The sequence below is a fragment of the Leptinotarsa decemlineata genome, unplaced genomic scaffold, assembly GCF_025532065.1.
Source record: "Leptinotarsa decemlineata unplaced genomic scaffold, Ldec_3_MD MMD2_tig00026369_RagTag_RagTag, whole genome shotgun sequence".
NCBI classification, from domain to species: Eukaryota; Metazoa; Arthropoda; class Insecta; order Coleoptera; family Chrysomelidae; genus Leptinotarsa; species Leptinotarsa decemlineata.
In genome coordinates, this window is record NW_027412709.1 from 4,916,534 (window position 1) to 4,943,828 (window position 27,295).

A 27,295-nucleotide genomic window follows, 5' to 3' on the forward strand; every position below is an offset into this window, starting at 1 on the left:
AAGAAGTCACGAATTTGTCAGGGTTACCCTTCAAAACTAGATGAATTTTCATGATTCTCGATTTGTTTCATTTGCCTTCTCCTGGAATACCTATTGGAACATTCGAAAAATGAAAAAATTGAGATTGAACAACTAACGACGTCCGGTTCATTGGGTTATGATACCCATTATGATACATGTAAAAACAATTGTTATCATAATAAATCGCATCACTGAAGGGCCGTGTTCAGTAATGCCGAGTCTACTATTTCTGTAGTAGATTTACTGTTTCTGCAGCAGTTCCCGAGTTACTATTCTACACTTTGGAAGTTGAAGTCTACTGTTGATTCAGTTCATAATCATCTCCATAATTCTGAGATTGTTTTTTAATGTACCTTCGCAAAACATTTCTCATTTCGCCCAAAGTGTGAAAAAATTTATGAATTCGTAAGATAATTTTACTCTGAATAAGTTTATGATCACAGCCTTGTGAGAGATATATCATGATTTGTCAAGACGAGTCAGTTTTCATTGCTTCTTGAATACATACGAGTTTGACATAAGATTCCTGTATATCCTGGATGACACTTGCACTCAAGGGGTTTATCACAGTATCCATGAACGCATCCTGGCAAGACCTGGCACTCCTTGCATGTCCTTCCCGACCATCCTATACGGCACTGGCACTCACCAGGGGCTTCACAGTATCCCCGCGTACTATGACAATCTGGTCCACAAATGGCTGAAAATAATGAAAATGTCTCTCATTAGAAGCAGTTTGTGTCATCACTACATATATAAATTGAACTGAAAAACTACCGAACGGATTCACATTTGGTTTTCACCACTATTGGAGTGCTTGAAAAAAAGATGTGTTTGTATGATTGATTGATTTTTAGTGTGAATTGGTTGGAATACAATGTGAGAAGATGGGACAGAGAAGTTATCCATAAAACTTTCAATATAAAGCGATGAGATATAACAAAATAATCATCTACATATTGTTCTTTTTTTGGAAGTCTACAAAAGTCTGCATTCAACGGATTGCTAACTATACCCATTTTGAAGTTTTGAAATGATGGTAACATATAATGTGGTAATTGTAAGCTCACCGATGGATATGCTACGATGCTCATTAACAGGTTGAGTGTATGGGCATCAATCAGGGATGCCACCCACTCCGATCGGAGTGTTAAGTTAAGTTGAGAATGTGTTATAGTTGGTTAGGCGGTTTTTATTTTTTGTGTCGTTGAACATGGACGCCAAACCTGACCCTTCTGGATTGCAGAAAAAAGAAGAACGTAATTTACATGTGTAACCAGTCGTTGTGAATACCAATTCAGCTTCGACTAGTGCACAACAGAAATTCAAGTGGACAAAAATAGATACATTGAAACAGTTTACATTCAAAAAAAAATCAAGAGCGATTTCGGGCAGGGGCAGACCTATATATTTTTTCAGACTTATAATTGACGACACGAATTGCAAAAAAAGAAATGAAACATAACGTCATCCTAGAGTACCTACCTCAAAAAAATAGTCGGCAGTCAACCAGTTAAATGAATGATTTAGTGACCTGAGGCATTTCATGCATATTATAATTTCCACCTTAAAACCATACAATTCAAATTAATATTAAAGTTAATGTAAATTAAAATAATCGCGTGAGATCTAGTGTGATCTACGATATTTCAGGATATTTCAGAACGTTCGAAAATGTTTGGCATAATTTTGACATGGTATGAAATAGTTTAGAATATACTTGAATATTTTCGTGGAAGGCAAGTTTTTTAGATGACAACAGAAACTTTTCTCATGAATGAAGTGCTACCAAAACATATTACTCTCTTGAACCCTCCGATAGTCACAATGAATCTGACAGATCCATAATCGGTACCACCGGCTCGTGCGTTTGGCAATCAGACGGCTATCCCAGGTATTCTTTCAGTTAGGAAAGACTTAGTCTATAGCCATCAGTAATATTGCGTTCTTTGAACAGTGATCCATGTTGTTTCCTATACCAATACCTAACACAATTTAGTCTTGTGAGATCCCGCATGACTGAGTTGTGTTGGGTATTTCCAAATTTTTCGCTTTTTTTATTTTTGCTATTAGTTCCCAATGTATGTTATTTCATTCGACCGATTGTCTCTTTTTCTTTTTATTTCATATTTTTATGCAATAAATTCTTATGGATCTCATAAATCCTACATAAATCATAAATCATAATAGGTTAGCATATACATATATGCTAACATATTATAGACATAATATGGCTTCGAAGAATCATGATGATATCCGATGATTATATTGGAGCAGGCATTTCCAGAGAAATACAGCCTGTAGAAATTCTTATTGATTTATAATGAAATCGACACAGGTGCAACCGAAGAAATTGAGGAGTGACAGGAAAATTGGAATACAGAGCAAAATGACACCGAAACAAAGACATTTGGCGAAGAGAACAAGGAATTTTACGTTATGTAATAGAAAAAAACGGTGAAGTAATTGAAGCAATATTCTGCAGAAACACACTACACCACTCGCAGAAAATGAAAAACTGCAATTCGCTACGGAGCTTTCTTGGTGTGAAAAATAGGGAAAACGACTCAAAAACAAGCATGAAAGTCATAAAGTGTTTATTTGATGACAACGTGCTGAAGTTGATTGTTATTCACAAATTATTACTTCGAAATCATATATGCATTACCTACCAATGAAATCGAATTATCAACTCTTATTGGTGTTTTATATCTCATTGGACTGTACAGAGAAGGATAAATCACAGTTCGAAATCTGTGAGCTACTGATGGCACTGGTATAGAAATTTTTCGACTCACCTTGAGGTTCAACTCTGCGAATTTGTTATTATTAATCTCGTTTGGAAAAAAAAATCGTCTGGCACTTATTCGAGACTCAGTGCAGATGTAATTTCATCCAATATATTCCATCGGATACTGCCAAATATGTCATCAAAATATTTGCCGTAATAGATTTACGAGTTGACTATAGATATAATCTTGAAATGTATGAAACAACAAATCACCTTCAAACAAACAACAAGTGACTTGACTTTAAGTAAGTCAAGAATAAATGTTACGAAAGATAATTGGTTCAAATTGGAAGGGTTATATTTTCAGAAGTGAATAATTTTTGAGAAAGAAAGTTTTTGGCTATCTACTACTCCATATCGATACAAAACAATGTCGGAATCTTCCAAAGGAAGAAAACAAGCAATTAATTTCAAAAGAAGTTACTCTATACAAAGATGTATAGATCATGCAAAGCAGCTGTTTCTGGAGGGCTTTCCTTTCATTTTGTGTCTGAAAGTTACTACTTAACATGATCTACACATCTATGTATAGAGTTAGGTACTTCTTTTGAAATTATTACTTCCTTCCTTCCTTTGAAAGATTCCTACATTTTTTGTATCGATATGGAGTAGCAGAAAGCCAAAAACTTTTTTTCCACAAAAATTGATCACTTCTAAAAATATAACTCTTTCAATTCAAAGAAGATTCTTTTGACAGAAGGGATTTTTCTTTCAGTTCGTGTATGAAAGTTACTACTTTGCATGATCTACACATCTATGTATAGAGTTACTTCTTCTGAGATTATTGCGTCCTTCATTTCTTCAAAAGATTGCCACATTTTTTGTATCCAGATGGAGTAGTAGAAAGCTAAAAACTTTTTCTCTTCAAAAATTAATCACTCCTAAAAATATTACCCTTTTAATTCAAACAAGATTCTTTTGGCTGGGATTTATGACATTACGATGCCATCGATGACATTAGTAAATCAAAATCATTCCGTGACATGAAATCGTAATTTTATGAATGAATTGTGTGTTTATTATCATGATGTTTTCCAGATTGGTACTGAAGAGCCCTAAGGCAAGTGTCTTACGGCAAAATATCGGATGTATATCAGTGAGGATGACAGTGTTCCATGTAAGTGAAATTTTTACTCTTCAATTTAGTATATTGTGTGAGAATCCTGTGAATGATAGAATAAAAACTCAGTAGTATAATTCACAGTTCATAAAAAAGTATTTGTTTCGAAACTATTTTTCTTTCGTGTAATTCAATGTTTGAATAGAAGTAGCTGTTTCAGGGTCTTTTTTTTCACTTTGTGTCTGAAAGTTACTTCTGCACATGATCTTCCCTTCTATGTAAAGGGTCACTTCTTTCGAAATTGATTGCTTCCTTCCTTCCTTTGAAAGATTCCCACATTTTGTTGTATCATGTTAAAGTAATACAAAGTCAAAAACTGTCTTTCCCAATAACTGATTTAGGAATGTTACACGTTTCGAAACATTGTCTGACGAACATATTATATCTTTCGTAGGAATGCTGAAGAAGAAGAAGTGGCAACTTTTTGAAGAAATGGAGAGAATCAAACACAAAAAAACTTGTTTTACAATGTTTGCCTGTAGGGAAGAAGAAACTATTTAGTGATACGTACCTTCAAATGAAACAAAGACGAGTGTAATTTCAATTTCAAAAATGCATATGGATGATACAATAAATAAAAATACAATCATCATGGAATTTCAGTTGATATGAAAAATGTTTAAATGTGTACTAGAAGATGGTCAATGGTCATATCTTTTTTCATTCTTGTTATCGCAGGTATCAACCCAAAAATCATCTATGTGGAAAATGAAAATGCCTACAGAAGACGTCCGTTCTTCCTACAATAGTTTGGTAGAGAACAAATTGAATATCAGTTGATGAATCCTTCCCTACTTCTCAACTCGCATATGTCTATCCCGGTGAGAATCGAAGAATGTATGCCTGAAGCTCAACATTTGATAAAAAGACAAATAAGAACAACCGTCGACATACGAAAACTTCGATCTTACCTGAAAGGAAAGAAGGCTCACTGAGTATCATTTCTCAACGGTTCGGTTTCTATTATCAACAGGCATGTTTCACGTGTAATGAGTTCATTAATTTCTATAATTGTAATAGAACAGTTTATGTTATGGCATTATAATACATTATTGGTCCATTTCAGAACAAAACATCTTATGATATGTATCTCACAGATCCAGCTCAAATATCGCTGTAAATTTGGGCGGCACGATTACCAGAGTGATTGAATCATTCAAAAATCATCTGTTTTGTTCCCGGATGTTACCGAACATTTCCGATCATTTTGAATATTGGTCACTACATTCCGGAATGCTCTTCTTAACTTTTCTAGAACTTCCTAGGCGGCAAAATGTCCAGCCCTCATATTTGACGAAGCACAGAAAATGATGTAATGATGTTAACATCCATGTCCTAATTCTCGAGAGATGTCGGATCTAGACGCTAGTATTGAATACACGGGTTGGAATAATCTTGAGACAATGTGAATCTACTTCATATCAGACGATTACATTTTATGAGTGAAATTTTCAATACTTACGTTCCGAACAGAATATTCCATCCCATCCTTCATGGCAGATGCATTCAAAACTGACATTGCAGTAACCGCGTTGACATCCTGGAAGTGGAATGCACTTGTTGCATTTTTCTCCATAGTATCCCAGTTTGCAAAGGCATTCTCCTGGTCTGTTACAATATCCTTGAAGAGGGTCACACCCGGAACGACATTTTGGAACATCGCAAAGATCTCCTGTCCATCCTGGCAAACATTTCACTTCTCCATCATCAGTACAGACGTAGTGAGAGTATTCATTCCTAGATGAGGGAATTTCACAAGCCTGAAACATTGGAAAATGTATTGTTTTACATGTCCAATAGAAAAGAAGTTTCCGAAAAACACATATTTTCATAAAAAATTAAAAGTAACTCTATTGGGAACTCAGTGTTAGTATCTTCATTCGGGTTTGGAGGCCGTCGTAGTTTGGAACTGCATCCTAATGTGTCGCCAGTACGAGTGGCTGGCTTCTTCAGAGCTTTATTCATCTTAATGATTCACCGATGATAACACAATCATCAGTGAATCCTACCATATGTAATTGAGAATAAAAAAACATTGCCTGATCACACGAAAGAAATGAACGTAAATATTATTTTATTTTATCATTCTTCATTCGAAACAATTGAAAGTATAAAAAAAATCATTGAATATTTTGTGCGAAAAGTTATTGACATATATTGAGGCAAAGTGTACTAATGCGCGTAGTGACCATTCTCACTTTTATCGACTACCTCAGTTGCTTGTAGAGACGTGTATTTTTTGAACGAAAAATCTATTGAATCAAATATCTGAGATTTCTTTCAGGCGCTTTGATTCCACTAATATTATATTCTTCAAAAAAAAAATGTCAAATTTGTAATGAATGAGTGATTTAAGTTCGATTCAAATAAGTGAAAGATGAAATCGAACAGCCCATGGGAACATAATATAATAACTATGAAGAGGATTCTTTTGCCGCTCGGAAATTTTATTTCAATAAACGGTTTTTGTTTAGTTCAAAATCCATATAAAAGTAGTTGTTGGAATCTGATGAATCTACTATATTCTAAAAAATTCAAATGATAATGTGCTTTTTAAATGAAAGCATATCAGTGTCTTTCAAACTACAGTAATAATGTCATTTATGTAGAGTGAAAGTTGTCTATTCGAAGGCACAAGCTATTGGTGAGAATATCATGTCTGATTTTATAAATATTCAGAAAAAATCAGAGACTATCTATTCCTTCTCTTGTTACATCTGCTGTTATTTTGAGGTGAATTCAAAAATATAACTGAGGTTTCACTTAAAATAGTATATGAACTTCGGTTTGGTATTGTTACAACTCGAGTACTCTCTTCCATCCAAATAATGATAAAACTCATTTAAAAACTCAATGAAACATTTATTTCGAAAAACACGAGAAAAATACGATCAAAAATGAACTGATGTTAAATAGTTGAGGAAAGTATCACCAAACACTTATATTATACTGCTACCCAACAGGATTGAAGAAAAGAGAAGTGCTGCATTCTGAAAACCCAACTAGCAATTTCGTATTTTATAAAAGTGCGGAAACGTTTCGGAGAAACAATTTATAAAACTGCATTCCTCACAGAAATGTTTTCGAAGTGTTTATAAAACTGCTATAAATAGGAAATTGGCACCGTTTTATGAAGCATTATAGTCATTATCAATATTTTGTAAGGCCTTTTACAAACACTACAAAACAGTTTTATAAACATTTTGGCAGTTACTATAAAATTTGTCTAACACTCTTGAAAAGTAGTTTTATAAAGACTTCCCTTATTGCACTTTTGCAACATATTTAGGCGACACAAAAAATAATCAGGAGATAATTTTATAAGAGTTTTTTAGTAGTTCCAAGTAGGCGTTATAAAATATAATACAGCCGAAAACGATAACAATAAAATAAAAAAGTGTTAAAAATGTTTTCTTGAAGACGCAAGAAGTAATTCTGTATTGGACACTAGGAAAATATAAAAGATATGTCACCAACTGAAAACTAACAATGAGAAAGGTTGAAGCCATTTTAAAATTTCACTTCTGCACTCATAAAACATAAGACATTGCTTGTGTTTCGAAGATTGATATTTTTACTGCAAATGAAATTTTATTGACAAATATATAGCCTATTATTAGCAAAATCAAAGCGCGCCACTCATTTATAAATGTTTTCGGTAAAATTATTAATCATACAAAAATTCACTCTGTCGACGTATTAATTTTCTGGTCGCAAACTCAACTTACTTCATTCTAAATAATATAATGTTATAATATTTATGTACTTTTCAGCTGTAAATATTACTATATGTGCGGTATTTCATATTTTCAACTCATCTAATTTCAGTATCCCGGATCGCTATCATTTAAAATGGCGTTGTTCTATAAAATAAATTGGTATCAGTAGCAAGCATTTCAACGTATTTTAGCTACTATGTTACGCCTATAAAACTGTTGAGAAACACTTAGTTCTGTGAGTGATGGTATTGCTATAAGTTTCTACAAAAGTGCTTGTATGAATAAAAGATTTCTCACATATAGTTTGGATAAATATTATCTGTCTTTGATGTTTGGGCTAAAATGTTTCATCGATTATAAAAATTAAACGACTGAGTTCAACCATTATAATAACCTTTTTCTGTTTTTCGCAAAAAAAAATTGAAGCACTAGGTCAGGTAGGATAGTTTGAAGTATTTTTTTAGTATTTCCAATATACAGGGCGACTCCAAAAGCTTTCAGAAAGTTTTTTTATGGAACACCAAGTCATTTCTTCGTCTATTTGAAGCACTTCGAACTGAATCTAAAACTATTATATACCCTCCAATAAATGCTCAAAATGGCCGCCATTGAGTTATCATTCATTTTCATTTATATATTCCGGATACTAGCAGAAAAATCCACTACAGTATTCATACAATGGAATTATTATCAAATTGAAAGTATTAATTAATACACTAATATATGCATATCATAGTGTCTAAAATTGATGATGAATCAGAAATGAATACAGTAACAATAAAAACTGATTATTAGTTATTGACAAAATATATCAATGAATTATAATTTATAGTAATGAGCTTTCAATATTTTTTTGGTCCTAAGCTACGATGTATTGAAAATATAGAAGTATTTTGCAAGAGTATTACCTCATATTACTGGAGTTTTGTGCCAACACCAAACTGTTCTAGATCCACTATTAAGATTTCCGACCGTATTTTTTTTAATAGATGGATTTTCTGAAATAACTTGAACAAAACCAAACTAGCCCAAACCAACCATTATCCCTTCTTTTACTAAAAAAAATTATAAAGAAATATTTTTTTACAAATAGAGTATTCGAACCAGTCGTCACAAAAATTAATCATACGTCAATCAGTCAACATCCCAACATCAAAGGCATTTACACTAACGAATACCTATGGATATGAACACTGTCACGAATCAATTATAGAAAGCGGGTAGCGAACCCATACAATCGAATTTGAACGCGAACGCATACGCTCAAATCACAAAATTATCGGAAACCTAGATACTCCCAAATGGATAAAATTCCGTGAATCACCTAGTATGGTTTAGCTGCTGAAACTGAAATCCCATCCAACTCATTTCTATATGAAATATTTTATGGAAATACAACTAAGCACCCCGTTATTTTGATGTTTTTTTACACAGATTACTAAGAATACGGCCCTGTTAACATTTGTTTGCCTTTCTGCTCCGCTTTGGCTCTGCTGTCGGTGCACAACTCTTGTGATTGTTTTGAGTTAGTTGGCAACATTTTTGCTAATAAACGACACTTTGGTGACTCTCATAATATAAATTACTTATATTCATCACATATTACCTTTTTTATGATAAATATCCGTTTTCTAATGCTAAATACATGATGAATATTAGACATAACCTATATGATCGCCGATGAAATATTGTTGATAATTTATCATGCGTTTAGAGGAAATGAGGGGTAAGTTTTTGATGTCAGAATATATCTTTTAATTAGCTTCAATAATTGACCAGTTATTTGATAATTCAGGCCTTTATTTTCAGTTGATAGATTTTTTTTGAAGCTGGATTTGACTCATTTTATCAAGTTTTATATATATATGTTCACCATAGTTCCGTCGTCATGGGTAAATAATAACCAACTCTCATGGCCAAAAATTGATGCTGATAAGCTTATACGAATCCACAATTCTATGCCCGAAGCCAGTTGGTTTACAATGATGTATAAACTGAAACGAAGTCATTTGATGACCTACCAAATTGCTGAAGAAGAACTATTAGAACGAATGCTGAAGAATGACGATACAGAACAAGAAAAAATTATCAATTTTATGCAACCCAAAAAGCAAGCAGGGTTATTTTCATTCAAACAAGTTGTCACAGAAAGTGTAAAAAAGCCAGAGTTATGTATCTTTTATGGGACACCGTCTATATGACAGTAGGTATTAGCTATTCGAGGAGTTACTTCTGAATACTTTCTGAAAAGCATACCTTGCTGTACCTGAATTTGTCATCATTTACCCCGTATGATACATATTTTTACTATTTTTATTTAATATGCATTTGAAGTATCCACAATCAAATAAGTTTGGAGTATTTTTTATCAAATTGAAGTGTATTTGTAAAATTTACTTGGATTTGTATTTTTTTAGGTGAACGTCAAATTCATGTTTGTTGCAATGATATTTAACAGAACTCTAGAATAAAACAAATACTTTTTTTAACGAGGCAAATACTTTACTAAGTATAATGTTCATGTGAATAAACTGTCAATAAAAGTATAAAATTTCTTTTATTCTGACAACAATACCTCAACTAGCACAGATATTAAAAAACAATCCAAAATCTATCGCGGATATTCATGAATAAAAAACACGTACGCCCTAAAACAATACTGATAGTGTGGCTTCTCAAAACTTGCCTGTAAAACGTTTTCATATTTGTCCTTAATTAAAAATGCCTCGCTCAGTATTATCAACGTTAATTTAAAAGGCAGAATTAGTTTCAATCTGTGGTGATGGTTACAAAACAATGCGCGAAGCTGCAAATATTTTCAACGAGCGGCATCCAGCCAAACAAATTTGCTATTCAAGTGTGAGTAGAATTTTAAATAATTTCAAACAGACCGGCTCACTAGAATATGAACATAATACGGAGCGTACGAAACCTGTATGCACAGAAAAAATCCAGCTTGACATACTTCCACCCAAGAAATTAGTGATTATACCGGCATGAAAAAAAAACCTCTGTGAAGCGTATTCTCAAGAAACATTAGTACCATGCTCACAAACCTACATTCATTTGTACATTTCATGAAAGAGATATGATTTTTCCATGTGGATTCAGAGTGAAATAGAAGAACAATATTTTCATCGATGTATTCTGTTTGGAGATGGATCTACTTTTACAACAAATGGGGTTCTATCATCACAAAATTGCAGATGGTGGTTAGATGTCAACCCAAATTGTATTATTGACAACAAAAATCAATACTATCAGAAAACAAACGTTTGGTGTGGTATATTAAATGATAAATTACTAGGTCCGTTTTTTTTCGCGAGAATTTTAATGGGGACAGGTTCTTGCACTTTTTAGAAACTGAAATAGGAGAGTGTCTGGATGATATAGTATTAGAAGAACGACAAAAGTTATGATTCCAACATGACGGATTTCCTGCCCATTCTACTAGAAATGTTTCTCAGTGGCTGAATAGGACATTTCGTAATGAATGGTTAGGATGAAATACCGATCCTCGATGGCCTCCTCGTTCTCCAGACCTCACACCTCTAGATAATTTCTTATGGGGATACTTTAATAATGTTGATGAGCTTGAAACTTCAATACGAGTTCATTGCAGAAATATTCTCGCTGATGTGTTGCGATCTATATTAAACGAATTTTATGAGCGAGCAATTAGGTGCATCGAAAGAGAAGGTGGACATACAGAGACGCTTCGATAATTTTTATTGTTAGTACCTGTTAAGTTGTTGAGTTACCTAGTATATTTTTCTGTACTATCGCTTATTGGTTCTTTTTTGTTCATGGCTATCCGCGATAGACTTTGACAGTTTATTCACATGAACATTATACTTAGTAAAGTATTTGCCTCGTTAAAAAGAGTATTTGTTTTATTCTAGAGTTCTGTTAAATATCGTTGCAACAAACATGAAGTTGACGGTCACCTAAAAAAATACAAATCCAGGTGAATTTCACAAATACATTTTAATTTCATAAAAATACTTCAAACTGATTTGATTGTGGCTACTTCAAATATATATTAAATCGAAATAGTAAAAATATGTATCATACGGGAGTAATTCAAAATTTTACAAAAGAAAAAAATCGAATAGCAGGCCATAACTTCGTATCTGAACATTACTTTTGATTCTAAACAACTTTTTTCTTCAACATATTTCTATTTTTTTTGAAATATGGGTACTTTACTCCTGAACGAACTTTATATTTTTTGCCCTATCCTGTATGGTGTTTGTCATAAAGCCATTCCAGGTACACTTGGCATAGTTTGGAAACATGCACCAACTTTTGTCAGGAATAAAATTTTCTGAGAAATCAATAATAAAAAAGTTTCCCATTTGTTGCACACTTAGTGGACCACACTGTATAGCCAGTTGAAATAATTTTACATTTATTAGATTCACCTGACTATTACATAAGGACAAATTGTAAAATTAATTCAAGACTAGTAAATAGGGCATATTGTGAAATTAATTTTATATAGCTCATACTATTTTAATTATTAGATTCACCCAACTATTACTTAAGAACACATTATAAAATTAATCAGAAACTAGTGAAAGACTAGTTAAATTAATATCATATAGCTTATTATATGTCATTCATCAGATTCACCTTACTATTATATAAGGACACATTGAAAAATTTATTTAAGACTAGTAGATAAGGCAATATGCAAAATTGATTTTATATAGCTTATAATATTTCAATTATTATATTTACCTGACTATTACACAAAGATACATTGTAAAATAAATTTAACACAAGGCAAACTGAAAAATAAATTTAAGAAACTCAAGGCGCAGGTACCTAGAACAGGTATCTATGGTATAAATAAAGATAGTTTTATAACTATGATTAGTTTGATCTTCCTCTTGAAGATGATCAGTTAGTGATCGAAAGACGTATCGAGGTGTTAAAATAATGGTTCGATGTTGGAAAAAACTCCAGTAAAATTCATTATTACGAGAACACCAAAGATTCGAAACAGTGCATCTCAAATATCCCAATATCTATACTTTGATTATTGCACTACTTCCTGAATATATTGTACTTGGACCATTTCAACTGACACAACTGACATCAATCACGAAAATTTTTTTGATTGCCACTTCGTTGATTGTTTCAAACTGATCAATTCTTTGAAAGTATACGCTCTAGAATCACTCTCACTCAAATGAGTACTCTTGAAAAATACTAGCGGAATTCCGCGTCTTAAATTTTTCTACTCAACTTTTTCAATAACCATGTGTGAATTACCATTGAAAGATCGTTCACTCGACCAATACTTCGAACTACACTATTTTTTCAAATAGGTATCAATGATGACACTTTGTAACTACTACATCTGGTCAACTTTCACATATAGTCAGTGGGCATACTTGGAAGACTGGCTATAAATCAAATTATCTAAGAACATTTCGGTCAGGCCAGTCTCAACTCCCTACAAAGTAGGTTAATGGACTGACACCTCTCAGAAAACAACTACTCCCCTGGCTAATACCATGAAGGGCGTTGGATTATATCCGACAGGTGTCAGTGCAAGATTCTTCACAGAAGTTATTCTTGCATATGCTGTTGACGATACAACTGCCGCAATAGATTTTCAATGATTGGAACACACTTGCAGACCGGTTTCGGGCCGTTTGGCCACTCGTCAGTGCAAGGTAGTGTATATAAAATATATGAAAGTTTTCTTTACTTATACGAGGAATTGGGCAAATTTCGGATATGCAGTTGGTTACCTCGTTCACAGGCAGATGGGGCGACGACAAACCTGTTGTTTGTTGTATGCTTCAGCTTAGTTCGAGGAACGATACTCTGACGGAATTCGATTTTCAATTATCGGAAATCATCGACTTTATGTTCATATACACTACCTTTCACTGACGAGTGGCCAAACAGCCCGAAACCGGTCTGCAAGTGTGTTCCAATAATTGAAAATCTATTGCGGCAGTTGTATCGCCAACAGCATATGCAGGAATAACTTCTGTGAAGAATCCCGCACTGACACCTGTCAGATATAATCCAACGCCCTTCGTGGTTGTAGCCAGGGGAGTAGTTGTTTTCTGAGAGGTGTCAGTCCATTAACCTACTGTGTACGGAGTTGAGACTGGCCTGAACGAATTGTTCTTAGATAATTTTACATCTTGTCAAGTTGTATTGGACTATAATTACACGTCGTCAATTCCACATCCTAACTTCTACTAGAATTCATACTTTATTATAATATTTTCACAAGAGAGTTCAGGAAACCACAACACCTGGTTCACTTAACAACCTGTTCTTCAGTTTTTTTTGTACACGCCCGAAGGAACTATTGTGTGATGGAACATGAGAAAGTCTCACAATGAAGTGTTACCTTGGATTTTCATCAAGCATCGGTCGATTCGCAGTTCACATACGTTCGTGATCAGTAGTTAATATTCATGGGTAAGACGAGTGTGGTCTAGTTAAAACGTTTTAGAATGATAAGATTATCATTATTTATGTTTTTGCTTCCAGATACAGATTGTTCATCTCATGTTGATTTGAAGAACTTAATTTTTCGACCCGAATCAGTCATCATATCCATACAACCATACACCAAACCAATAAAATAATGACTTGAATTAAGAACAAAAACTACTGCAAACACTCCGAAATCATTAATCAAAGTAATGCTTTCGTCATTACCAATACGTTTCGTACTGGTACGTTATATTTCTGGTTCTCAATTCATACCGTAATTCTTCCTTCTTCAGAAAATTATCGAATAATACTTTAACATTTGATAGCCAGTAACCTTCTGGCAGAAATAAACTGAATCCAAACTTGCACACACAAAGTTCCTTCGAAGCAATACATACACTGCAACATTTCAGTTTAGGGACCCTTACGAAATGTAACATAATTTCAAGGACCCGCCTAATAAGCAAACACAGGAATACATTTTGGAAAATTCATTTCAGTATTGCAAAAAAATTATTTTTCATAAAAATTTAAAAAAAATTACTGATGTGAAAGTTGGTTCTGCTTTTTTGCTACTGAATTAGTAATATTTTGGATGATGATGATTACTTCGATATCATATCGGATTCCAATTATAATCTGTTTCATTATTCGTTTTTGATATATACAAGAGCAGATAATGCTTTTTGACAGAGGTGTGTGGATAAGGAAAACAGTAAATGTTCCAGTACTTTTTCTGATATTTTTATGTGAACTTTTTTGAATTCACCCAAACATTTGATAAAGAAGATTTTTTGAAATTACCGTTCAAAGCTGAGTCGCACGATATTCCTATCGATTGATTTTCCTGTACCTTTGTCAAGCCGATATCTCAAACTTCTATGTTGGAAGGGTCTACTATCCATTAGCATTCATTCATTGATTGATATGTCCATAGATAACTTACATGAACTGTACTTCATGAAAGATGGAGACACCGATGTAAATTGCGATCAAAAATTTCTCCATGAAAGTCATACAGTGCTATTCTTTAATGCCTCCCCCCTTTTATTTTTTCAAGGGATCAACTCAAAAAATTGGAATTTAGAATAATGAAATAAATGCATGTATACTTTATTCTGAAGTGAAATTGACAGATGAAACTTTCAAGATGGCGACTGGGCGTCATCTGGGAAAAAATTGAATTGAATGAGGGTCTTGTGACACAAATTTTGAAGATCTCGACAAATGCTTCACAACCTTAGAATATGTAGTCAATATCTTCAACTACTATAAAATGTCGGAACTTTCAATAATTGCCTGAATACATTGACATTTAACTACATAATATGAGGTGATAAGCTTGGAGTCAGTTCAGAAGATGCTCGAAATGATTGCCTTGACCTTCTTGACATATGAACAGTCTATGCAATATTTCACGCCGAACATTTTCGAATACGGTCACGTCAATATATCTTCAAATATTCATTATTCTCTGCCGTATATCCAATATTGAAGAAGGTTCAGTTTCGTACACTTTTTGCTTCAATTGGGCCCATAAAAAACAACAATGCTGTCAAGTCTGGCGAGCGGACTGGCCATTCTGTAGGACCTCGACGGCCATTCCAACGACCGGGAAAAGTAGTATCAAAATAGTTTCTCTCTTGTCTGGAGTAATGTGGTGGTGCTTCATCAACAAGAATACAATATCCATATCGAATTCGTTAGGATTCGCTTGGACGATTTCAGTGATAGAGGGTCAACCGTAGTTTCCAGCATATTCAAATACAGTTCCCCTGTTGAATTTCCATCAATAAATAGGGGTCCTACAATATGGTTTCGCAGTATTCCCGCCCAAACGTTAATTTTTTCTGGATATTGGGTATGTGTTTTCCAGAAAACGTGAGGGTTGGTGTCACTCCAATAACGGCAATTTTGTCTGTGAACATTGCCGTTTGAAAAAATGTACATTCGTCACTAAAACAAATATTGTGGAGATAGGTAAGATGCCTTGCAATAGTTTCCGTCATGATTTCGCAGAATTCTGTTCTTCGATCAGGGTCATCTTCAGTTAATTGGTGTTCAATTTTAATTGTGTATGGATGATACCTATTACTCTTCAAAAGTCTCTACCCAGTTAAAGGAGGCACCTCACAAACATTCGCGACAGAATAAGTATACTGTTAAGGATTCATTACCATCTCACCAATTATTTGCACTTGGTGTTTTTCCGGAATGGACGGATGACCTGGAGTCTCTTTGTTGTGAACACTACCGGTAGTTGTGAATTTGGATACAAGTTCCCTCGAATATTTTCTATAGATAGGACGATTCGGAAAACGTTCATTGAAAATCCTTTCGGTCTCGTGTAAGTTACGCGTCGCACTGTAAAAAAAAATCGCTTCTATTTTTTCTTCCAATGGACGAGAATTGACCATTTCAGAGATTGTTGACGTAATACCTTTCTATTAGTGAAATCAAAAATTATATGAGAATATTCTAACTGAAGAATGATTTTCATTGTCGTACTGATATTTTTTGTCATTTTTATATGGCAGATAAAAAGGAATATTTCTGGAAATATCAAATAACGAATGTCTTAAGGAAATTATTAAATGTTTCGCCATTTTGTAGTAGGTGAAGATATCGACTTCATATTCTAGGGTTGTCAACTATTCGTCAGGTGCTTCAAAATGCTGTATCGAAAGATCGCCATTTCTATTAATTTGTGTTCCCAGATAGCACCCAGTCACCATCTTGAAAGTTTCATCTGTCAATTCCACTTCAAAATAAAGTATTCATGCTATAATTTCATTATCCCAAATCTCAATACTTTTGAGTTGACCCGTTCAGAAAATTAAACGGGGGTATATTAAAGAAATGAACTGTATAATGTGTGCATCGAAATGTGTCATAGTCATATTTATTCATTTCAGACATTTCAATTCGAAGACAGTTGAACCGATAGTAATCACATTCGTCTCCATAATTGTTTTTGAATGATGTGAGACGTGAATATGAGATAAGTTGGAGGCACTGGGAATGGCAAATCAACACAAAATCTGCAGATCAGCTCAACCCTCTGTTGCATTTTATTAGTTCGCGCTTCCATCCTCTAATATGACATAAAATGATTCAAAATTTCTGAAAGAATGAATTTTTTTTCATTTCATTTAGCTGATCTTTTCATTTTTCATTGATTCTTTCAGGGATATCAAATCATTTTATACAGGGGGTAACTGAATAAGTGTAAAACATTTAAGAAGGTGATTTCTCATCGAAAAAAAGACAGGATCTTTCATATAAAGAAACTTCATTGGAGCACCCCTTGTTAAGATACAGCCCCTTTAAGGGGGTACATAAATTTTGTATAACAATTTTTTTCACAAGCACTGAAAAAGTTACAATATTGAAATCAACCTGACGTTTTGTACTACCAAAAAGACACTTAGCCGGTAATTTATTTGGTTTACCCCATGGTTGTATGGGGTGGAAAACGCAACCCCTAAAATTTATTTCCAATGTAACTTTTTGTCTTATTATTTGTTTACCATTTCCAAATTTATTTCCGATAGCCTGGTTCATTCTAAACAAAATATGTCTCTTTTTTACCCGAAATAAACCAGTTCGCAGAAAAAAATATTTTACGAACAACTACAGAGATACATCGTCATGAATGCGAAGTGGATTTATTGGTATTTTGTAGTTAGTACCTGCATTAAACGATTGACGGGTAATAAACAAAACAAATTTATCAATAACAAAACACACACCATGTAGAAATCATAGTAAATGTTCAATATGTCTACCTTCAGACATTACGTATGCGTTTAGACGTCGGCACATAGAGCCACGTATTCGCTCAAATATTCCTGGGTCTCTCTGATTACCCTGCACGCATCGATGATGCGGTTTTTTAAGTCCTCTACATTGCGAACAGGAGTACGATAAACCAAATGCTGTAAATGGCCCCAAATAGAGAAGTCGAGAGGATTGAGATCCGGGGATCGAGCGGGCCAGTTCTGTGGTCCTTCTCGACCTATCCACTGATTTGCATATGGTTCAGTTAAATGCTGACGTGCTACTTGACTAAACTGGGCAGAAGGCTCATCATGTATAAAACATATATTCCTTCTGACGCCCAAAGGAACTTCCTTCAGCAGTACTGGATGCACTTCTCTTAAAAATGGAACATATGCCTCACCATTTAATCGAAGAGGTAGAAAAGGCCCAATTAAATCATCCCCAATAACTCCGAGCCACACGTTAAGAGAAAAGAGCTTCTGAGCCATTTCCCTGCGACAGACCGTAAACGTAATGCATGTCAGCCATTTCCTCATTTGTGTATACCATTTTAATAACAAGTGAATTATTGAAGTAACAAATTAAGAACAGAACAACAACACACAATTAGCATTATTTCAATTTCGAAAATTCACAACCTGACAGCGTCATACCAATTTAATTGTCACTATTGCTAATAGCGACCTACTAGATAGATTGGTTTCGTATTTTCGCATTTATGACGATGTATCTCTGAAGTTGTTCGTAAAATAATTTTTCGCTACGAACTGGTTTATTTTGAGCCAATACCCATAGGACATTTTTGTTTAGAGTGAAACAGACTATCGGAAATAAATTTTTAAATGGTAAACAAATGATAAGGCGAAAAGTTATATTGGAAATAAATTTTAGGGGTTGCGTTTTCCACCCCTTATAACCATGGGGTAGACCAAATAAATTTCTGGCTAAGTGTCTTTTTGGTAGTGCAAAACGTCAGGTTAATTTCAATAATGTTACTTTTTTAGTGCTTGTGAAAAAAATTGTTATACAAATTTTATGTACCCCTTTAAGGGGCTGTATCTTAACAAGGGATGCTCTAATGAAATCTCTTTATATGAAAGATCCATCTATTTTCTGCTGAGGAATCACCTCCTTGAATGTTTTACACTTATTTAGTTACACCCTGTATTATATTAGAATATATATCAGAACAAAAGTCCGGACTAATGAAAGCTGCATGAAACATTGTCATACACCTTCAATCAATCTTCTGATTCGAACAAATTCAATAGGAAGTGAAGGATACAGGAAATATAGGAGTCAACTATGTCAATCAACTGATTATTCTGATTCTCAATGTGTGGAAGTATAACTAGAACAGAGATAACATGTAATTCGATTGGCTATGAGCCTTGTTCCACAAATTCAGCTTGTAAAATAACAGACTTCATCAGTGAATCGATGATTTCTCTGAATCACTCTAATCGGTCATTGTTATAGGTACATTTTTTGATGATTATTCACATGCAAAATATCATTCTGGTTGTGCAAGGAAAATATTTTATTATTCAATTTATCACAATTGGTTGGTTACTTCAAAATTAATGATATGAAATTTTGTCATGATAGTCATTGTGCAGTGATAACGTCTGGTTTGGGCATTTTATCTTCGTTTTAAAACTTCGAGCTCGTGAATTCCTATCTCTTGCAGTGATCGAGATTAAAGTCATTCCTCAGCTAGTTATCCTTATTGAATTTCTGTGTAGGAAATATTTACATTCATCACTGATATAGCAAAACATTTCATGCAACACATAACAAACAGGCAAAGTACCCTGTACTGTGGTACAAAAAAGCCGCATTGGAGTTTAAAACTCCAGGTGGTTTTTGGGCCAGAGGCCTTCAAAATTGTGAGTTGTTCTCAAAATTGATAATGTTTCCAACTTTCTTTAAATACATAAGTAACATAAAGTGCCTCCAAAATGTTCTTCCTGTATAATCATTTCATTTCATTAGGAAATTCGGTATTTTTGAGTTATTTCTTTCATATCCACATCATCATTGACTTCATTTGAATAAAGTTTACATTTTATGATACATTCGATATTTCTTTCTATATATCTTTTCGAGGTAAAACTGATTCAAACTGAATATCATTGCAGGTCACGCTTCACGAAAATGTCATTATTATTCCTTATGAGTATTACGATTCCCCCAAGTACATTGAGTAGTAAAAGTATGAAAGCTATCATTATTCCAGTGTCACGTTCCGGATCCAAAGAAGCAGAAGTGGAATTCTTAAATTAAAATTTCACATTGAATATCAATCTGCTTTCACAACAGCCGTGGATGTTATGATGAAGGCACAAAGAAAAACTGCATCAATACCACTGCTTTCAATTGAAAAGTTCACAATAGAAATGCTGATGAATTATTTTGTTACCATCAAAAAGAGTAATCAGGACGATGTGATAATAAAAAAAGTAATCAGAGAGTTGTGGTCACTTTGGTTATGTCGAATAATACATACATTTTCAGCTTTTTCAATAAACCCCTGCTATTGTATCGAAAAATATATGGAATGGATATAGAGATGAATATTGAGTTGGTGGTAGATGTAGAAACAGTCGTGTAAGGACCCTGGTTCACAGTTGATAACTGAGATTCGATTCTATGTCGAAACGTAGATTTTGTTCCCGTTAATGGTGCCATGGTATTTGGTGTATAAACGGGGACTATCTTTCGGAGTTATATGAGAGCAAATATCAAGATTGAAATGGTTTTGCTAAATTTCGAATCAATTTTTTTCATTTTACACCAGTTTTCTTAAATGACTGATTTTTTTCGCCTCGGTGAAAATGAATCGAACATAAATCCTGTAAGTAGTCCATGAGTTGACGAAATTGTTTTCTGGTGTGGCTGAGAAATTGTGAAATTTGAAGATTGGTTCTGCATACTCATGATTTTTAATTATCATCAATTGATTCTTATGTATAGTTGGCGCAAAATTTGACAGATAACTGGAGATTAAAACTATATGCTCACCAGAAAACGGTAGTGTGTAATTCATATAAATAAACGTTGGCGAATAATGCGAATTGCTCAGGTAGGACGTGAAGCTGATATTGTGTCCAAAGAAGCAGGAAAGCTCATGCAGTATCAAAGAATATATAACGCTATTCGCAACTGAAAAACAAGACATATGGAATACAAAACGACCGAATGCACTCATGCAGGGGACAAACAAGTTATTGTTTCATACTCTTGGGAACTGAATGAATCAAATGAACAAACAGAAGAATACTCGCAGTGAGAATGATACAACTTACAACGCATTTTCTGGCTCCAGCGGTCCATACAAAGGTTATGGACAACTTTGATACTGCTCTTGTACAGGAACATAGGGTCTGCTGGTGGAAGATAATGAGATTGGGGAAATGAACCAAATATAATAACTCTCTTTTCATGGACTTGACAGCAATATAATTAGAGACAGTTGGTGTCGAGAAACCTGAGAAAATCATCTTTGGATCTTCGTTTCTCTCTTTCAATAGTAATATGTCTGCTGGTTCACCGGAAACGGCATCATGCCGTGTCACAAGAAAAAACAGAACAACTAGGGATAACTTCTCGTTGCTTTTCTGTTTGGGTTCGAAAACGGGCTGAAATCTCTGAAAATCAATATACTTTAGGAAGGTGGTTCAGTCATTTATTCACATTTCATTTCTGGATATTGCTGATCATTTGAATACATAATATTTTACTCGGGTTACTAATCATCCCTTGAATATTTTTTCACATATCGAATGGGATTGGAATTCTCATTTGAGAGAGTGGCAAAAGCGTTTCTTCAATTATTCACCAAATACAGTATAGAGGAAAGTTGCAAAAATAGAAAATATTCATCACAATCATTCAAAACATTTCATTCTTTATCCACATATATTTCTTCCCTATGCAAATCAAAAGTTACATATTACGGTGATTTCCACCCTATGAATGGGGGAAACAGAAAAATTTCTCCTTCATTCCTGGTTGATCTAACGAATATTTATGAAGGAAGTTGAATCCGAAAGGCCAAAACCTCATAAAACGGAATGAATAAACGTTTTGATATAAATATTTCTTTCAGATGAATATTGTCTTTTTTCCATCTGAATGAATTATTCCGGAAAGACATAAATTTTCTTTCTTTAGACATTCTTGATTTTTTTCCCTGAAGAAGTTGAACTTAAAAGTAAAAATGAAAATTTCTTGAAAAATTAACGGTTTATTAGACAACATTATTTGCTCAGATATTCTACAGATGAATCATTCTTCGACAAATATTATTTTATTGACAAATCGTATCAATAAGAAACTCCTGAGATGAAAGTACTGTTCAAAATATTTCAATATTTCTCATGTATCGAGTGATTTCAACTTCACACAATTGTCTCTGAAATTATTCAAGATTCTTTGCGAATATACTCTTTTATTTAAGCTCTAGACACTTCTCACCTGTTTCTTCCATTTCGGTACAAATCTAGCAGGTAGTACTCCTGGCATCACTATCATTGACACAATTAAAAATAACATTTTTTTTGTCTCAGGCTTCAAATATACCGAAAATACGAGTGTATAGCGATGTGATGCGACCGTGAACTTGAACGTCCGTGAAGAAGTGAAGACCGATGACCTCCTTTTGCCTTCTTGTGACTAACTGTAACTGTCGAACAAGCTATACATAGAATGACCGCGTGATATTCTTCTACTCGTTGCATCCGGGACCATCTTCAATGATGCAATGATTAAATTACTGACTACTTGTTTTTTTTCGATATCACTCCGATTACTTCTATTGGTATCTATTGGTATATCACTCCGATTATTTCTATTGGTTTCTGTTGGTATCTTCACCAGAACACGCATTTTCCTAATTCACTTCAGTATTATCAATACATTTAGTGTGAGTCACCGAAAACGAATCAAATCAAAATCTTCAAGACACATTTGCGAAGAAAAAAAAAATGCGAAACATTTTTAATTCTAGGAAGACATTTTTACATCAACTGTCATAACTCCTTCTCCACCCTTATAATAATGATAGGCAAAGAAAGTACTTAATGTGATATATCCTTGAATAGATAACTTTATAAGAAATTTTCTTTTCAACTTCCTTTCGAAAACGACTTTACCGATTCAAGTCCGGTTTTAACTTATGTATTGTTTATTTGGCTATAACATTGTTCGATTAATTTTACAGTTTACAAAATGAGAACTTTCTGCTGTCAGGAAATATGAAAAAACTCAAGAAGTGAAGTCGCAGGAAATAGTTATACAAAAAATAAATATAGTTTGAAAAACTAAAAAACACGCTTTTGAAGAACATCGAACTAAAGAGTTTAATTTTTTTTTAATATAGCCATAACCTGAAATTGAATTCTAAAAAATCTCTGCTATTACTTTTTGGCCCAAAACACAAAAGGTGGGAAATTGAAGGAAGAATTGAAATCAAACTTGGACAAGACTTACTACATATAATTACAGAAAGCGAGAACTTGGGTTTGTGGCTAGATGCTGATCTGAGATTTCACAAACATATAAATTCACTTTGTCGTAGCTCGTACAGTATCTTACGTCAACTCTATCAAAGTAGAGATACTATTACTTCCAGATTGAAGTTGATACTTTACGAAACCCTCATATTGTCTAGATTAGCATATTGCGATATAATCTACGGGCCTGCTTTGATACAAATTGATGTAAATCGCTTACAAAAAATACAAAACAATTGTATGTGAGAAAATTCGACCATTTATCCCCAAGTTCGAGGAGTCAGGTTGGTTACCGATTGCTAAAACCTGGCAGTTCCACTTACTCGTCAATACACATAAATTTCTCATTTACAAAAAGCCAAATTATATTTATGAAAAATATTAAACTTTCAAATCTCAGAATAATTCGAGGATACGAAACCGTCACACTTTTATTATTCCAAAATAATCGACAGCCGTAGTTTTATTTACAACTCCATCAAACAATATAACGCTCTGCCCAGTGAATTTAGACACTGCTCCATATATAATTTCAAGATAAAGTTGAAAACATATCTTCTGAAGTCTTCTGGATAGATAATATATTCATGTTATGCCTTGCTCATATGGTTTTTCCTCAGCTGAACTTTTTCCTTTCATTGATTTTTGTATCTACTTCTTCTTTATAAATAATGTATGTCAATGAATAAAGCCCATTTATTATTATTAATATTAATATTATGAAATTCATGTAGTGAAATGATTTGGATGAAACTTTGGTTGACATTTTCAAAATAATTCAAGTACATTAAAATGTTTTGTTCTGAGAAAATATGGGAAATCTCAATAACATTATTGCGTACGGTACTGCGGGAAATGTCTCCTGATTGTAACCGATTACAGATGGTGAGTATTGGAAAACAGCTTCGTTCACTCTGTGTATTATTTCAGTTTTGTTCTTCTTTTATGACTCATTGTAATATGTCTTATGTTTGCATAGAAACGATAAGTTATTGATTAAAACAAAAATAAATAAAACAAGAAGTTTGAGAAGTAGTTTCAACTAATTTTTCAGTTGCAAAACTTTTGTATTTCTGCTAAATCCAAAAGTGAGCATAAAAGAATGAAACAGGAAATTGATTCCAGAAATGAAAAATAATTTTCATGAACATACAGTCATAATTATCAATCAAACATGTATTGTGTATTGTTTGCTGTGGTAAAAATATTCATGTTTTCATTTGACATGTGAGGTTGCAACAATTTTTTCCACAAAAGTGTCAAGTACCGGAACGAAAAATGGATTCCAACTGACTTTTTACAATTTAACTCCACATAGGTTATGGGTAATCTGAAAACATGTTCTACTCATCAACTGGGGCATTTCTTTCAATATATACAAAATTATTTGTTGAACATGTCACCTCCTTGACGTACTAAATCATTGTTTCTGATAAGGATTAATTGTTCCTTACCAACCCGAAAATCATTTTTATGTATATTCAATGAAATACCTCAATGATATATATATATATATATATATATATATATATATATATATATATATATATATATATATATATATATATATATATATATATATATATATATATTATTCCACGAAATCATTTCGTGTATATAAATGTATTTATACCAGATTCTTCAAAAGTACACGAGTGTTCCTCAATATCATGTATTATCACATAATTCTATTGAATATTTTGATGAATAAACTCTCATAAATCCATATTCTGCGAGGCTTTGTTCATAATATAAAAGAGTGTTAAACCGTTGATATACACTATATAATATATATATATATATATATATATATATATATATATATATATATATATATATATATATATATATATATAATATATATATATATATATATATATATATATATATATATATATATATATATATATATATATATATATATATAATATCATCCAGATAAAAAAATGAAATGAATTAGTTTCGTATAGCTTCATTTAAAATACGAACAAGTGGATCGTATACCCACTGCCTGGCATGTCTTCCTAGTACCATGTCTATATGGTTGAAAGTATCCTTGTCAATTTTCATCATTCCGTGTCTACTTTTCTTCGGCAAATTTCTCCACAAGTTCATAGCATCCTGGAAAGTAGAGCAGAAGATATTTTATACACCAACAATTTTTTTTTGGAATTGATTGTTACCTTCCTTTGTTTGGAAGATTCCCATATTTATTTGCATAAAGATGGAAATGAAGAAAGTCAAAATATTTCTTTCCCAAAAATCAGTCTCTTCTAAAAATAAACCTCTTTCAATTTAAACAAGATTTCTTTGACTAGGATTCAATCAAATGAGCGAATGATTGTTATGTACTGTCATCGATGATATGAGTAGATTGAGCTCATTCGTGACATAAAGTCGTAATTTCATGAATGAACTGCGTCCTTCATATAATGTAATCTAGATTGGGACATGGAGAGGTGATAAGGCAAGTGTCTCACGCCAAAATATCGAATGTTCACCAGTGAAGATAACAGTGTTCCATGTAAGTGAAATTTTACCTTTTACATTCACCATATTGTGTAGCAATCCTGTGAAATATATCTGATTCTATTCCATAACGGATATTCGGAATACAACTTGAATAGAGAAATGTATTTTTGTGAAATTCAGTGTTTTAACGTGTTGGGAATCACACGTTAAAAGGTAAGACCTCGTTAGTTCCTAGCTCGCACCAGTTTCTCAACTTCAGAGAGTTGTCGTTCGTATGGGGGCGACAGCTGATTAACGGAAAAATATATTTTTCAAAATAGATATGAAAGTATTAGCTTCAAAAATATTTTTCTTTCGTATAATCCAATGTTTCGAAAAAGTAATTTTTTCAATTTGTGTCTGAAAGTTACTTCCTTGCATGATCCACACATGGAGTTAATTTTTTGAAAATCTTTGGCAGATTTTCATATTTTTCTGTATAAAGATTATGTTTAAATATGTTTTTCCGTTAACCTGCTGTCGCACCCCTACGAACGACAACCCTCAGAAGTTGAAACTTGTGCGAGCTAAGGATTAACGAGGTCTTACCTTTTAACGTGTGATTCCTAACACGGGTTGGACGATAGCAAGTGAAAATCGATCGTTCAGACTAGGGCTTGAACCACCGACCAACACGGCACTCAATTCGAGAGAGTGAACAGAGCACCCACGTCGAACCGCGTGGCTACCGACCGATTGAGAAGTGAAAATCCAAAACTTTTCTTTCCATACAAAAGATGACTTTTTCGTTGGTGTTGTTCTTTACGGAAGAAGATGACTATACTAAATTGAGTGAAAAATGCCACGAACTGTCCAATGATTTCAATAATGAATCAGAATTTAATAGCTGATTCTAATACAAAAAATTAAGATCCATATACAGTTTCAATGTTTCAATAATCCAAAGTTATTTCGATCTAGACATAGCATATCCAATGATTTCAGAATCACTCAGTGAACTACATGGTTATTCACAATCCATGCAAACATGTAATATAGCAGAATCAATCTACTTTGAACCACATACATTTTTGCGCTATTTGCTTGTGATATTGTTAGTTTTCTCAATTCGAACAAAATATGTTGAAGTCTAATGAAATCAACAAATATTGTATTACTTTTCTTGGTGTGGAATATAGGAAACAGTTCATTTGAACTAAGGTTTCAGAATTGGAAACGTTTCAGATTATCTGTTCAATGTTTGAGTGACATTTGAGTTGCCTCATATTACTGTGAATAGACGCAATTTTGAAATGTTTGTTAATTTTTTTTTAATATGGGATTCAAATTTTGGTATCATCAATATGATTACTGTAACAGATCATCTTTGAGTTATATCCGTAGGATATTTTAGTATTCTCAA

At 33.3% G+C, this 27,295-nt stretch overlaps 2 protein-coding genes across 3 annotated transcripts in view; both read right to left on the reverse strand.

Annotated features, from left to right (window-relative positions):
- LOC111508580 (uncharacterized) overlaps positions 1-22,642 on the reverse strand; it is a 36,297-nt gene extending 13,655 nt beyond the window's left edge. Inside the window, exons 1-3 of the mRNA XM_074185209.1 lie at positions 22,385-22,642; positions 5,395-5,692; positions 530-721 (exon numbers count right to left, since the gene is read on the reverse strand). Coding sequence (XP_074041310.1) covers positions 530-721; positions 5,395-5,692; positions 22,385-22,462 — 568 coding nt within the window. The 5' untranslated portion in view covers positions 22,463-22,642. The remainder of the gene's footprint in view (positions 1-529; positions 722-5,394; positions 5,693-22,384) is intronic.
- A 2,701-nt stretch (positions 22,643-25,343) lies between these two features.
- The window catches only part of LOC111508579 (lipase 3), a 28,097-nt gene continuing 26,145 nt past the window's right edge, over positions 25,344-27,295 (reverse strand). For both annotated transcript variants that reach the window (XM_074185205.1, XM_074185204.1), the window contains one exon: positions 25,344-25,542. In XM_074185205.1, the coding sequence (XP_074041306.1) occupies positions 25,378-25,542 (165 nt within the window). In that variant the 3' untranslated portion in view covers positions 25,344-25,377. The remainder of the gene's footprint in view (positions 25,543-27,295) is intronic.